At 48.7% G+C, this 14477-nt stretch overlaps 1 protein-coding gene across 4 annotated transcripts in view; it reads left to right on the top strand.

Annotated features, from left to right (window-relative positions):
- pir (pirin) overlaps window positions 1-14477 on the top strand; it is a 173147-nt gene that overhangs the window by 24774 nt on the left and 133896 nt on the right. For 3 of the 4 annotated variants that reach the window (XM_072514344.1, XM_072514346.1, XM_072514343.1), the window contains one exon: window positions 13231-13311. In XM_072514344.1, the coding sequence (XP_072370445.1) occupies window positions 13231-13311 (81 nt within the window). Of the gene's footprint in view, window positions 1-8536; window positions 8567-13230; window positions 13312-14477 lie in introns of all 4 variants that reach the window. The other variant, XM_072514342.1, reaches the window with a different exon arrangement.

Here is a 14477-nt window from a genome sequence, read left to right as displayed (position 1 = left end):
CAAGAGGGTAAAAAAACTCAAAACGTGTCAGGGTTGCTGGGGGGTGGCTGCTCGGGCAGGGTAGTAACGGGGAACAACTTGGTGCCAAGTCTATGGACTTGGGGTGTCCCCTTTGGGATCGGGGTGGCCTGGTTCAGCCTGTCATTGCTGCACCATGTGATTTAATGTTCCTGGATGCTCATACCGCTGACAGTTCACGGTGTCCTGTGAATATTCAGAGAGCATCTGGTGAAGTGGGAGCTCACACAGGCCGCACCTCTAGACAGCCTCATACTCCAGCAGTATCATTAAGGGGATGGGCGTGGCCAAGCTCAATCAGGGGCCCACCAGGTGTTGGCACTGCTCAGAAGCACTGCCCCACTACAGAGGAAGCAGGGGATTAGCAGAGCTCACCCAAACAAAGGACACCTGCACTGTGGCCTTTGAAACCCTCCCTGGTTCTCTGCCCCTGTCAGGGCAGAGGACTCGCCAGTGACCCTTAACCCTCAGGATCACGAGCTGTCTCCTCCTGGTGAGGCTGGCAGCATTGACTGCCTCTGCCGCCACCTCTCAGGCGCTGCTCAGGAGGCATGCTTGAGTGTGTGGCCCACCCTGGAGAAGAGGGTGACCCACCTCTCCTCACAGACATGAATCTGTGAGTCCACATTGGACCCCCAAACTCAGGTCTTCTCTGAGCCATCTTCATGGCCACAGTGAGTGTGTGGTGAGTGGAGTGCTTAAAATCAACTCCAGCTGCCAGGCTCTATAGCGCTAATTCCGACCCCAGCAGTTACAACGGCCGCTGGGCCAGTAATTGCTCTCAATTTGCACCAGCAGAGTGCTGGCCCATTTGCATGTCCTAAATCGTGGAATGGATAGCACTCACAACAGAATGTGAATCGTACGGGATTCACTCTCGGAGGGAATACTTCGGGCAAAATTCTCTCAAAAGACTTCTAAGTTCATATGTGATGGGTTTTTAGGGAGTTTCCATTCGGCTCTGCCAGCGAGTTCCCTACCACTATTCAATGATACTTCGGGTTGGAGTTTCCCGCCCCGCTGGCCGCAAGAAAGCCACGGGCGAGCCGTGTACAATGGAGAACACCATTGATCTGGGGCGGAATTCTCTATTTGCCGGGCAAACCCAGCCGGAGGATCTTGCCTTTAATCACTTTTTTGGGCTCTGGGGAGTATCTCACCGGTTTAGACCTCCCTGAGTGAGCCCGTTTAGCCGCGTGTTACTGGCACTTGCAGTGCTGAGAAATATATGGTTATTCAACGCGACTTGTTTTGAATAAGGTGCCTATACGGAGAACCCACGGCCGAGGTCGCACATAGCCCCGTTTTTTACAATGGGGAGCTCCGCCCGCCAGAACTCCCCATTGTAGCGAGAGATCAGGACCCCTCGATCTCCGAGGCCCACAAAAAAATCCCGACTTCCCCCCACCCAGCCCGAACGCAACATGGGAGGGTCCCTTGGCCCCCCCCCCCCCCGGCCCCCCCCCCACCCCAAACACCCATGCAGGGATACCCCGGCCCGATCGCAAGGGCGTAAAAAATACCAGCTTGGCACATTGGCAGCGTTGTCACTGCCAGGATACCAGGCTGGCACTGCCGCGGTACCAAGGTAGCACCAAGGCATTGAATCTCGTGAGGCATTGCAAGCTGGGTAGATCCCTGGAGCGAGATCTCCCAGCTTTCACCGACCATGCTGCGCCACGGCGAGCTGCTTTTCCAGCGCAGCATGGCCAGTAGATCGCGCCCTTAGAATTTTTTCTAGCACTGGGGAGCTGAACTCCGAGATTGGGCCGCCATTTTGAAGGATATCCTGATCTCTAAGTGAGCTTGTGGGTCCCCCACACCTCCACCCATGGGCAATTTCACCCCCCACACACATGGACACTACCCCACATCCCCTCAAGTGAGGACCCACCACTATGGGATCACTGGGGATCCCCCTATTCAGGCTCCCCTATGCCCACTTACAGGCCCTTCCCCTTCCAGGACCCCCAACCGCCACCCCTGCAACCTTCCTGAGGCCCCTACTTCCCTGTCCTGCATACTCCCACCCTTCAAACCCCCCTCCACCCTCCTTACATGGGCATAGCTCCCCTCGATAGTGCCACACTGGCACTGCCACCCTGGCATCTGGGCAGTGATCCTGCCAGCTTGGCAGTGCCATCCGGCCATTCCTGCCAGCTTGGCAGTGCCATCCGGCCATGCCATCCGGGCACTGCCGAAGTGCTAGCCTGGCAGAGCCACGGTGCAGGGCCAGGGGGTCACCTTGCACTACCTCTAACCACCCAGGGGCCTCTAAAGTCCCGGGAGACAACCTGGGTGCCGTTCCGGCTGGACCACGTTTGTGTGGGCCAATGCTGAATGGTGCCCGGTTGTGGCCCAATTATAAATTTTAAAGCTATAGTTTTAAAAGATGAACAAAATATCTGTTCAGTTAGCTGCCGTATACTGTGTGACTTTTGGCATTTGAACTATTGACAGAATTTCTGTCCAATACCTAATTAAGCATGAACGTGAGTGAGTGAAGGAACCTCACAGCCACTTTTGAAATTCATACATCTCATTGTTTAAGGATGGACCCAAACATACAGGCAATGCGTTTGGCAGACAGCTTGTCTTCCTGTTTCACCAGGGACATCAAATCCCATTGTGTGAAAGGTGAAATGGATCCCATCAACCTTTCATTATATCGTGATGGCTCCTCATCAAGCTCTCAAGGTGTGCAAACACAGGGTGCGGAATTCTCACAAATCCCCCGATGGCCCGATGCTGGCGTAAAAAAATGGCGCGAACCACTCCGGCGTCGGGCCAACCGGAATCCTCCGCACCTCCAGGGCTAGGCCGGCGCCAGACGGGTTGGCGCCATGCCAACTGGCGCTGAAGGGCCGGCGCGAGTTAGCGCTTGCGTAGAACCACCGGCGTGTTTCCGCGCATGCGCAGACCGGCCGGCGTATTCTTGCACATGCGCAGGGGGGTGTCTTCTCCGTGCAGGCCATGGCAGAGCCCTACAGAGGCCAGTGCGGAATGAAGGATTGCCCCCATGGCACAGGCCAGCCTGCAGATCGGTGGGCCCCGATCGCGGGCCAGGCCACCATGGGGGCCCCACCCGGGGCTGGATCCCCCAGCGCCTCCCCGAGGACCGCACCAACCGGCCTACCAGCCATGTCCCGCTGTGTGGGACCATGTCCATTTCACGCCGGCGGGACTAGCCAGAAACCGACGGCCACTCGGGCCCTTTGGGACCCGGAGAATTGCCCCTGACCGGCGTGGCGTGATCCCCGCCCCCACCCGAAAACCGGCGCCGGAGAATACGGCAGTCGGCGTCGGAGCAACGAGCGGGTTTCATGCCGCCCGCCCGGGGATTCTCCGACCCGGCAGGGGGTCAGAGAATCCCGCTGAGGTTGTTTATTGGCCTAAAACATCACCTCATTTTGAAAAGGACTTTTGACTTGTAGCGGGTCACATGTTTGCCCGAGGGAGCTGTTCTGAGGCAGAGAGACCAGTACAAAGTCATTGAACCGGCTGTAGCTGACTAAACAGCCAAGGTAATAAACAGCGATACCTTGTAAGTGGAAGGTTTCTCTTAAGCCTGTTTTGATTTCACGTTCATCTGAGAACCAATACCCTGGAAATTCAAGAAGCCTTGCAGCTTACTGAGAATCCTCTGTTTACAAGACCTTTCATTAAATTAATAACAGTTACAGTTCACTTAGGGAGCTGAGATGTTGTGGCAAAAACACGTTTGCACACACTCTCACACACATTCTCAATATATGCCCCTCTCTCTTTCAGCCTCATACCCATTCTAGAACAGTTTATTACTATATTTGGATTCAGTTGCATCATCTTTTGCCGACCATGGATGGTAGCTGCTGAGCCAGTGAGTCTTTTGTTTTCCTGTGAAGGGGGATTAGACTGTCTCATCCCAAGTGGATTTCATGACTACCTGGCGGCTGTCAGAGAGGAAGTGATCTCAGGCCAGTTGTGCCTGCGGACTTGTCCATTGTGGCCTCACAGCTGGAAAAGGATTCAAGGTTCCTTGAGAAAAGAAAAACTAAAAGTTGTAAACCCTGACCCTGAATTGCTGTGTGACCTGTCAATGGATCCATTGTACAAATAGCCCCTCAGAGTGCACCTGCAGCAATATACAATCCAGCCTAATATTCAGAGAGGAAATAAAATCCTTAGTGTGACCTGGAGCCAAAATAATTACTCCTTTCTTTTTGATTGTGTTTGAAATAATATCAATCACCCTGTAGAAGCTCTGTTCAAGATGGATGGTAGGTTAAATGGAGGTATATACGTATATACAGTAGTTAGTGATTTATGTATTTCACAAATGGCCTGTCTTCAGGTTTTGACATGGATTTTTAAAAATAATTTTATTAAAACCTTTTCACAATTTTAGTACAAAACCTACAAAAACACAATAACAATTAAACAGTAAGAATGCCCTCCCCACCCACTCTTCCCTTCCAGATGTAGAACTTAGTTACTAAGTCCCCCACCCACCCTGTTCCCATGCCTCCCTCCCTCCCCCCCAACAGCGAACAGTGACCTCGGGCGGGAATCTCCCCTACCCGGCGGGGCGGGGGGTTCCGGCGTAATGGAGTGGCGGGAACCACTCCAGCGTTGGCCGCCCCAAAGGTCTCCGCACCTTAAGGGGCCAAGCCCTCACCTTGAGGAGCTAGGCCCGCGCCGGAGTGGTTTCCGCTTCGCCAGCTGGCAGGAAAGGCCTTTGGCGAGGGGTTCTCTTCCGCCTCCGCCATAGTGAAGACCATGGCGAAGGCGGAAGAAAAAGAGTGCCCCCACAGCACAGGCCCGCCCGCGGATCAGTGGGCCCCGATCACGGGCCAGGCCACCGTGGGGGCACCCCCCGGGGCCAGATCACCCCGCCCCCCCCCCCAGGACCCCGGAGCCCGCCCGCGCCGCCTTGTCCCGCCGTTCAAAAGGTGGTTTAATCCACGCCAGCGGGAGAGGGTTGATTCCCGCCCCCGCCAAATCTCTGGTGGCGGAGAATTCGGGACACAGCGGGGGCGGGATTCACGCCAGCCCCCGGCGATTCTCTGATCTGGTGGGGGGTTGGAGAACCGCGCCCCAGATCTTTAAAGTACAATATAAATGGTTGTCATCTGCAGTAAAACGCTTCCACTGTCCCTCTCACTATAAAAGTAACCTTCTCGAGCTGTAAAAACTCCATCAAGTCACCCAGCCATGTCAAGATGCTTGGCGGTGTAATTGACCTCCAGCTCACGAGGATCCGCCTCCTTGTCACCAGTGAGGCAAAGGCCAGGGCACCTGCCCCCACCCTAGTTCGGAGTTCCGGCACAGCTGAAACCCCAAAAATCACCACCAATGGGCAAGGCTCCAACCCAATGTCCAGGATTGCCAACAGTCTCAAAATAGGACCTCAGAAGTCCACCAGCTTTGAGCATGACCAGAACATGTGCGCATGACGTGCCGGGCCCTCCAGGCACCGATCACAACCATCATCCACCCCTTCAAACAATCGACTCATTCTAGCTTTTGTAAGGTGTGCTCGGAACACCACTTTCAGTTGGACGAGACTCAGCCTCACACAGGACGAGGTCAATTTCACCCTCCTCAATGCCTCATTCCAAACCTCCTCCTCCAAGAGTGGACCCAGTTCCTCCATCCACTTAACGTTCACATCCTGAACAGAGCTTGTTTCCTCTCCCGTCATTCGCTGGTATATACCTGGCCATCTCCAAACTAGAACAGGATAAGGTCCTCTCCAGCAAGGTAGAAGGCTTCTTCATCGGAAAAGCCGAAAAGTACTTTTTGACCCAATTGTGCACCTGGAGATACCTGAATCCATCAGCATCTGTGAGCCCACATTATTCTTTCAGTTCCCCTAAGCTAGCGAACCGACCTTCTAAAAATAAGTCTCCCACATTCTCCAAACTTTTATCCTTCCATTCCCTAAATTTCACATCTGACCTAGCAGGTTCGAATAACTGATTTGCAATGATAGGAGTCAGCCTAGAGGCGGCCCTCAAGTTAAAATGATGAGGAGTTTGTAATGTTTCTTGCATTGTTCTCCAAGATAGCTAAAAGTCGTAGTGTTTACAAAGAACATCAAGCTATGTATTTAAAACAAAGCTAGTTTATTTTACACTACTTTAAATGGTTTGCACACTCTACTGAGTAATAGCTAACAAAATAACAGTATTGAATCTATGTTACAGTAATATATTATGTCTCTCTAATACAACCAACACTCCAACTCAACCTCACACTATCCTTCAACATCAGCTTCTCCCTGAATGCTTAGAGACGGAGCCTTTTATAAGACTACTTAATGATGCCATCTAATGTTGATATACATGAACATCATCTTGTTAACTCGCCTTAGATTATACATATCATTCCAGAGTTGCCTCCAAATTTCTAACGTGCTACTACCACCAAATTAGGCGAGTGTTTCTTTGGTACCACCGGTAACGGAGCTGATACCAGCACCGCTGGGCTTACTTCCCTCACAGATTCTGCTTCCACCCGAACCCAAAGTTTATCCAAATCTCCGAACCACTCTAGCACCTTTCCAGTATTAGCTGTCCAATAATAGGATTGAAAGTTTGGCGAGGCCAAGTCCCCTAGTTGTCTCTCCCTTTGGAGCAACGTCCTCCTGATTCTTGAGCTCTCACCTGTCCAAATAAACCCAGTCACCAGACGGTTAATCTCTCTGAAAAGAACTTGGGTAAGAATATCGGAAGGCACTGGAATAAGAATAAAAATCTTCGTAAGATGTTCATTTAAACCGAATGCATGCGACCCGCCTGGGACAGTGGGAAACTGCCCCATCTTTGCAAGTCCGCTGTGACCTTTGCCACCAGCTTCATATAATTTCAACCTCCTGTATTCCACCCCACCTCTAACTATTCCTCCCCATGTATTCGAGGATCCCAGGGTCATGGCTAGTGGCTCTATTGCCAGTGCAAACAGCAAAGGTGATAACGAACATCCCTGCCTGGTACCCCAGTAAAGACGAAAGGGTTCGGAGGTCCCTTTGTTAGTGCAAATGCTGGAAAATGGGGCCATAAATAACAGCTGCACTCACACTACAGAGCCCGGCCCAAATCCAAATTCTTCTAAAACCGCAGACAGTCCCACTCTACCTGGTCAGTCGCCTTCTCTGCGTCGAGCGAGATTATGATCTCTGGTATCCGACCTTCCCCTGGAGCAAGCACCACATTCACCAGTCATCTCACTGCCAACCTCCGCCCCTCCATGAAACCCGTTTTGTCTTTCCCCACCACCTCTGGCAGACGAGGTTTTAGACTTAATTCCCGCACCTTACCTAACAGCTTCACATCTACATTTAATAGGGAGATTGTCGATATGACCCACAGTCCTTGTCTTTTTTCAAGAGCAGGGAAATCAAAGCCTGCCTCAGCACCTGTGGCAAAGCGCCTTTCTCCGAGGAGACCCTGAAAATCCCTAACAATATAGGGGCTAAGAGGTCTATGAACTTATTATAAAATTCCAATAGGAACCCGTCAGGTCCTGGTGCCTTCCCCTACTGCATCAGTTTCATCTCCTGGCTTGATCTCATCCAACTCTAGCGGAGTTTCAAGGTCCTCTCGTAACTCCTCCTCCACCTTGGGAAACTCCAACTCACCCAGGAATTCCACCATATCTTTCCCATCTCATGGAGGGTCCGACTTGTATAAATTTTGGTAAAAGGTCTTAAATACCTCATTTACCTTCCCCTGATCCGAGACCATCCCGTGTCCTAATCTGGGCAATCTCCCTCTCAGACTCCCGTTTCTTCCGTTGAAATGCCAGGAGGTGACTTGCCTTCTCCCCATATTCGTAAATAGCCCATTTAGCTCACCTCAGCTGTCGTACAGCCCCATCTGTACTGATCATAAACTGCGTTTGCAGTTTTCTCCTCGCAATGATATATATAGGCACACCAGTGAAGGGTTAATTGTTACATCCCAGTGTAATTCAAACACTAGAAGGTACCACGAGTTCTCAATATAAATATCAGACCTCGGGGAATGCTGGGTAGTTAGCAAAGGAGAAAGACTGAGTACAGCACAAGGAGTAGAATAGATTAGAGAGAGTTAACACAAGGATATCATTACTGACTACTAGATTATTGATTATTGCTGGGCAGATTCAATATTACTTTGTTATTAATTATAGCTCAGTAGAAGGGCAGCACGGTGGTGCAGTGGTTAGCACTGCTGCCTCACAGCGCCGAGGTCCCAGGTTCCATCCCGGCTCTGGGTCACTGTCCGTGTGGAATTAGCACATTCTCCCCGTGTTTGCGTGGGTTTCGCCCCCACAACCCAAAGATGTGCAGGGTAGGTGGATTGGCCACACTAAATTGTCCCTTAATTGGAAAAAAATGATTTGGGTACTCTAAATTTATATTTTTTAAAATTATAGCTCAGTAATGTGTACAAACTTCATTTAATTAATCGTTATCTAATAAATTAGTTTTGATTCAATCTAATGATTGGTGGTTTCTTTGTCACAAACTCATCCGTCCATTCTGGATCAAAAGTCAAAGAACACCGACATATTACCACCAAAGGTAATATAACACTCCTCTCCGCTAATAGTTCTTGGGATGGGTGTACACATACTTACGATCTACCTCTATAATATCGTCGACTAGTTTTTCCCATTCCCTTCTTGCCTCCTGCTCTACATGGGCCTTAAAAGGTATAATTTCTTCTCTAATTACAACCTTCAGTGCTTTCCCATAGTGCAGAGGGAGAGTGTTGGTGTGCACCTATGGTTGTTGCAGACGGGGGCTTTGTCGGACATTTCGGTCAGGTCTGGAGGGTGGCTCCCACCACTGGACTGCTGGAGTGGTTTCTGGGTGGGGATGGGAGTGCCGCCATGGCGAGGGCCCGGAGCGAGGTGCCCCTGCAGGAGACCTCCTCCGCATGCACCCACTCGGCCTCTAGCTCCTTTATCCATCCCATCCTCTGTCTGATGTCACTGCCCAGTGGTAGTACTGTATGTTTGGGAGGGCTAGCCCCCTCTGGACTTTGTTTTCTGTAGGACCTTCTTTCGGATCCTAGCATTCTTTCCCCCCCCCCAATACAAACGCCATTATTAGTTTGTCCAGTGAGTTGAAAAAGGCCTTGGGGATATAGATCGGGATGGATCTAAGCAGGAAGAGGTACCCGGGCAGCACGTTCATTTTTATCGTCTGCACTTTTCCCGCAAGGGAGAGTGGGAGTGTGTCCCACCTCTGCCAGACTGGTTAGGTTCCATTTCTCAACCTCCATCCAATCCTGAGCGATTTGGATCCCCAGGTAGCGGAATTTGTGTCGGGCTTGTTTAAATGGCAGTCCCACCAGGGCTGCCCCTCCCCTTTACCGGGTTCACCAGGAAAATCACGCTGAGTGATTGTTGAGTTTGTAGCCCGAGAAGGCCCCAAACTCTTTCAGGAGCGCGATGATTCCGTCCATGCTGCTTTGTGGGTCTGAAATGTAGAGGAGCAGCTCATCTGCATAGAACAAGACTCTGTGCTCTCTGCCTCCTCTTTGGATTGCCCTCCAGTTCTTTGCTAGTGTTTCGATCACTTGGGCGAACAGCAACGGGGACAATGAGCATCCCTGCCTGGTGCCCCTGTGGAGCTGGAAGTACTGGGAGCTGGTGTTGTTTGTCTGTATGCGCGGCATAGGAGCGTTGTACAGGAGCTTCATCCAGGAGGTGAACCCTGTCCCAAGCCCGAACCATTCCAGTACCTCTATGAGGTACTTCCACTCGACTCTGTTGAAGGCCTTTTCTGTGTCTGGGGAGACGATCACTTTCTGGACTCACTTACTATACCATAGACTTTACATTTATCAGAAATCTACTTTTTCTGTCTCATTTTATTCTTTGTATCATTAATCATTCCGGGAGCTACAGCGTTACTTCCTTTCCCTCTTGTGAGAATGTACCTTCTGAACTCCGATACCTCCTGTTTGAAGGTCTCCCATTATTCAAAAACTATCCATCAACAACAACTTCCATTTATGTGTTGCCTTTAACATAACAACATATCCTAAGGTGCTTCACAGGAGAGTTGGCAAGAGAAATCTGACACCGACCCACAGAAGAAGCTATCGGTTCAAATGACCAAAGAATTGATTAGGTAAATCAGTTTTAAACAGTCTCTTACAGGAAGACAGTGAGGTAGGAAGGCAGCCAGGTTACTCCAGAGCCTGGGGCCTGGGCAACTGAAGGCACAGATAGGAATGGTGAAGTGATTAACCCGGGAGCCAATATCAGACAACACACAGAGGGGTGACGGGTGAATTGGACTTGGTGTTCTGGATGGCCCCAAGGAGGCCTATGGAGGCGTAGAATGTATGAGACCAACCAGGAGTGCGTTGGAATAGTCATGACCCAAAACAACAGCTTCAGTCTTTCCAATATTTAGTTGGAGGAAACTTCTGCTCATTCAGCACTGGATGTTGAATCAGCAGTCTGATAATTTAGAGACAGTGAGGTCAGAGAGGTATATAATTTAGAGACAGGGAGGTCAGCCTACATATGGAATTGGACATGTTTTCGGATGTTGAGGAGCAGCATGTAGATGAGAATTAGGAAGGGGGGCAAGAATAGATCCTTGGGCAGGCGGGGGGGCAACAGAAGTCAAGGTGCGGGAGCAGGAAGTGAAGTCATCATAGGTGATTCTCTGACTATCATTGGGTAGACAAGAATGGAACCAGGTGAGAGCAGTCTCCACCAGCCAGATGTTGGTGGAAATGGGTTGGAGGAGGTTAGTGTAGCCAACATGTCTCAGGCTGCAGAGAGGTCCAGAGGGATCAGAAGGGAAAGTTCACCAATTGTATAGGATGTTTTTGTGACTTTGATAAGAGCCATTTCATGATTATGACAGGAGCAGAATCTGATTGGAGCGATTCAAACATGGATTTCTGGGAAAAATGGGAACTTATTTTGGAGGTGTCAACACAATGGTTAGGCCACAGTTAGAATATTGTGAGCAGCTCAGGAATCCACATTGCAGGAGGGATGTGATAACACTGGAAAGGGTACAGGGGAGATTTACCAAGATATTGCCTGGGCTGGAGAGTTTTAGCAATGATGAGAGATTGGATAGACTGCGGTTGTTTTCTTTGGAGCAGAGGAGACTGAGGAGGAACTTGATTGAGATGTATAAAATGATGAGGGTCATAGATAGAGTAGACGGGAATAAACCTTTTCCATTGGTGAAGGGGTCAAGGACCAGGGAAATCGATTCAAGGTAAAGGGCAGGAGGTTTAGAGGGGATGTGAGGAAAACCTTTTTCACCCAGAGGATGGTGGGAGTCAGGAGCTCACTGCCTGAAAGGGTGGTGGAGGCAGAGACCCTCCGACATTTAAGAAGTATTTAGATGTACACTGGTGATGCCAAGGTATACAAGGCTATAGGGCAATTGCTGGAAAATGTCATTCAAATGGTTAGGTGGTTGTGTTTGACCGGCGCAGGCAGGATGGGCCGAAGGACCTTTTCTGTGCTGAAGACCTCTATGACATCTGAGAACTTTGGAAAGGAGAGGGAGGTTGGAAATAAGATGATAGTTTTCAAAGATGGAGGGGTCAAGGTGAGTTTTGATTGGGGTGATGATGGTAGATTGAAGGAGAAGTGGGTGGGAAATGATTTGACATTTAAAGCACATCCTGCACCAAGTCCAGTCCAATACTCCTGCTGTTGACCTCCTGGGCTGCCTCCGGCCGCACCTTGGTAGCAGCAGCAGAGTTTGTCCTATTCCTGGGAACAGGGCCTCTCTCCACCTCCACAGAGCTTCCGGCAATTCATCCAGGAAGACTTCAGTGAAACAAGGCACAGCCTCTGCCAGCTTGGAATCTTTTATCACACTTTTACCTCTTTACTTCCCATCTCAAACTCCTTCAGCTACAAAGCTTGGGGAGTTAGAGCATGTCATGCAGCATTGGGGAGGTGGGTATCTCTGAGTTCATACTCATCGAAAACCTGGAAGTAAAAGGAAAATGAGGAGGCTGAATTGAGAAATCATGGGCAGACATGCTGAACATGGCTTCAGATTTTCTGTGCTGTGGGTCGCCCTGGAAACTGCTCCCAGGATATTGTAAACTTGAACTCAAAGCCTTTAATATTTGGTTAATAACAATTCATCAAACATATTGGGTGGGATCCTCCGATCTCAATCATTGTGAGTTACAAGAGAAACTTTGGAGTTCCAGTCAAAACTCCATTCACTCTCATCGGCACGGGAAGCTCACAGCTATGACTAAGGAGGGAAGCATGCGGCTATTGAACATGTTTCTGAATTAGCAGAAGAACAAAGAACAAAGAAAAGTACAGCACAGGAACAGGCCCTTCGGCCCACCAAGCCCGTGCCGACCATGTTGCCTGACTAAACTACAATCTTCTACACTTCCTGGGTCCGTATCCCTCTATTTCCATCCTATTCATGTATTTGTCAAGATGCCCCTTAAATGTCACTATCGTCCCTGCTTCCACCACCTCCTCCAGCAGCGAGTTCCAGGCACCCACTACCCTCTGTGTAAAAAAACTTGCCTCGTACATTTACTCTATACCTTGCCCCTCGCACCTTAAACCTATGCCCCCTAGTAATTGACCCCTCTACCCTGGGGAAAAGCCTCTGACTATCCACTCTGTCTATGCCCCTCATAAATTTATAGACCCCTATCAGGTCGCCCCTCAACCTCCGTCGTTCCAGTGAGAACAAACTGAGTTTATTCAACTGCTCCTCATAGCTAATGCTCTCCATACCAGGCAACATCCTGGTAAATCTCTTCTACACCCTCTCTAAAGCCTCCACATCCTTCTGGTAGTGTGGCGACCAGAACTGAACACTATACTCCAAGTGTGGCCTAACTAAGGTTCTATACAGCTGCAACATGACTTGCCAATTCTTATACTCAGTGCCCCGGCCAATGAAGGCAAGCATGCCGTATGCCTTCTTGACTACCTTCTCCACCTATGTTGCCCCTTTCAGTGACCTGTGGACCTGTACACCTAAATCTCCTATGACTTTCAATATTCTTGAGGGTTCTACCATTCACTGTATATTCCCTACCTGCATTAGACCTTCCAAAATGCATTATGTCACATTTGTAAACATTTGTAAATATCACAGACAAAATATTTGAGAGTAAAACTGCAAAACCAGTCTGAATGGAAATACAGGATTAAAGAGTTGCAGGTGTATCAGAATCAATCTGTTCAAAATGTGATTCTGTATTAAAGGTAACCTACATGTTGAATGGAAGTTTTGAACATGAAGACTTTTGTGGCCACAAAGGAACCATAAATCCGGGGGATTTGCAGGTAAATAAATTGCCTGGCACATGTTTCTGTGTTACAGCATTGAGGATTAATATCTAAAACACATATGAAGAATGAACCACCCTATGATTAGTGATGTAGGTTAGAAAAAATAGTTAGAATCTGCAAAATAACAAACTACTTTACGCTGAAAGAGATAAATGGTTTAAATCATTAATAAAATGCATTTTAATCTTGTATACGATGTTGTGATTTTTATCCTAGTGCTTAATTAGATTTGGTTTCTAGCGATGACAGCCATCTTTCCAATGAAAATTGCATTACATTAATGGATCAGACTCCGGTAGATCATAATCAGTAAAACATTTTAATATGATTGTGTCACATTCTGAATCAGTGACACTATTTAACATAAGCGTGTCACATTCTGAATCAATGACACTATTTAACATACTCGTGTCACATTCTGAACCAGTAACACTGTTTATAAGACTCGTGTCACATTCTGAATCAATAACAGTGTTTAACAGACTTGTGTCACATTCTGAATCAGTAACACGCTGTTTAACAGACTCGTGTCACATTCTGAACAGCAACACTGTTTAACATACTCGTGTCACATTCTGAATCAGTGACACTATGTTTAACAGATTTGTGTCACATTCTGACTCAGTAACAGACTGTTTAACAGACTCGTGTCACATTCTGAACAGCAACACAGTTTAACAGACTCGTGTCACATTCTGAACAGTAACACTGTTTAACATACTCGTGTCACATTCTGAATCAGTATCACACTGTTTAACAGACTCGTGTCACATTCTGAATCAGTGACACTGTTTAACATACTTGTGTCACATTCTGAATCAGTGACACTGTTGAACATGCTGGTGTTACATTCTGAATCAGTGACACTGTTTAACATACTCGGGTCACATTCTGAATTAGTGACACTGAACATACTCGTGTCACATTCTGAGTCAGTGACACTGCTTAACAGACTCGTGTCACATTCTGAATCAGTGACACTGCTTAACATACTCATGTCACATTCTGAATCAGTGATACTGTGTTTAACATACTCGTGTCCCATTCTGAATCAGTGACACTGTTTAACATACTCATGTCCCATTCTGAATCAGTGACACTGTTGAACAGACTCATCAGTGATACTGTGTTTAACATACTCGTGTCCCATTCTGAATCAG

The sequence above is a fragment of the Scyliorhinus torazame genome, chromosome 8, assembly GCF_047496885.1.
Source record: "Scyliorhinus torazame isolate Kashiwa2021f chromosome 8, sScyTor2.1, whole genome shotgun sequence".
Taxonomy (NCBI): Eukaryota; Metazoa; Chordata; class Chondrichthyes; order Carcharhiniformes; family Scyliorhinidae; genus Scyliorhinus; species Scyliorhinus torazame.
The sequence above is the reverse complement of the archived record's forward strand: the minus strand, read 5'-3'. Positions and strand labels throughout refer to the sequence as shown.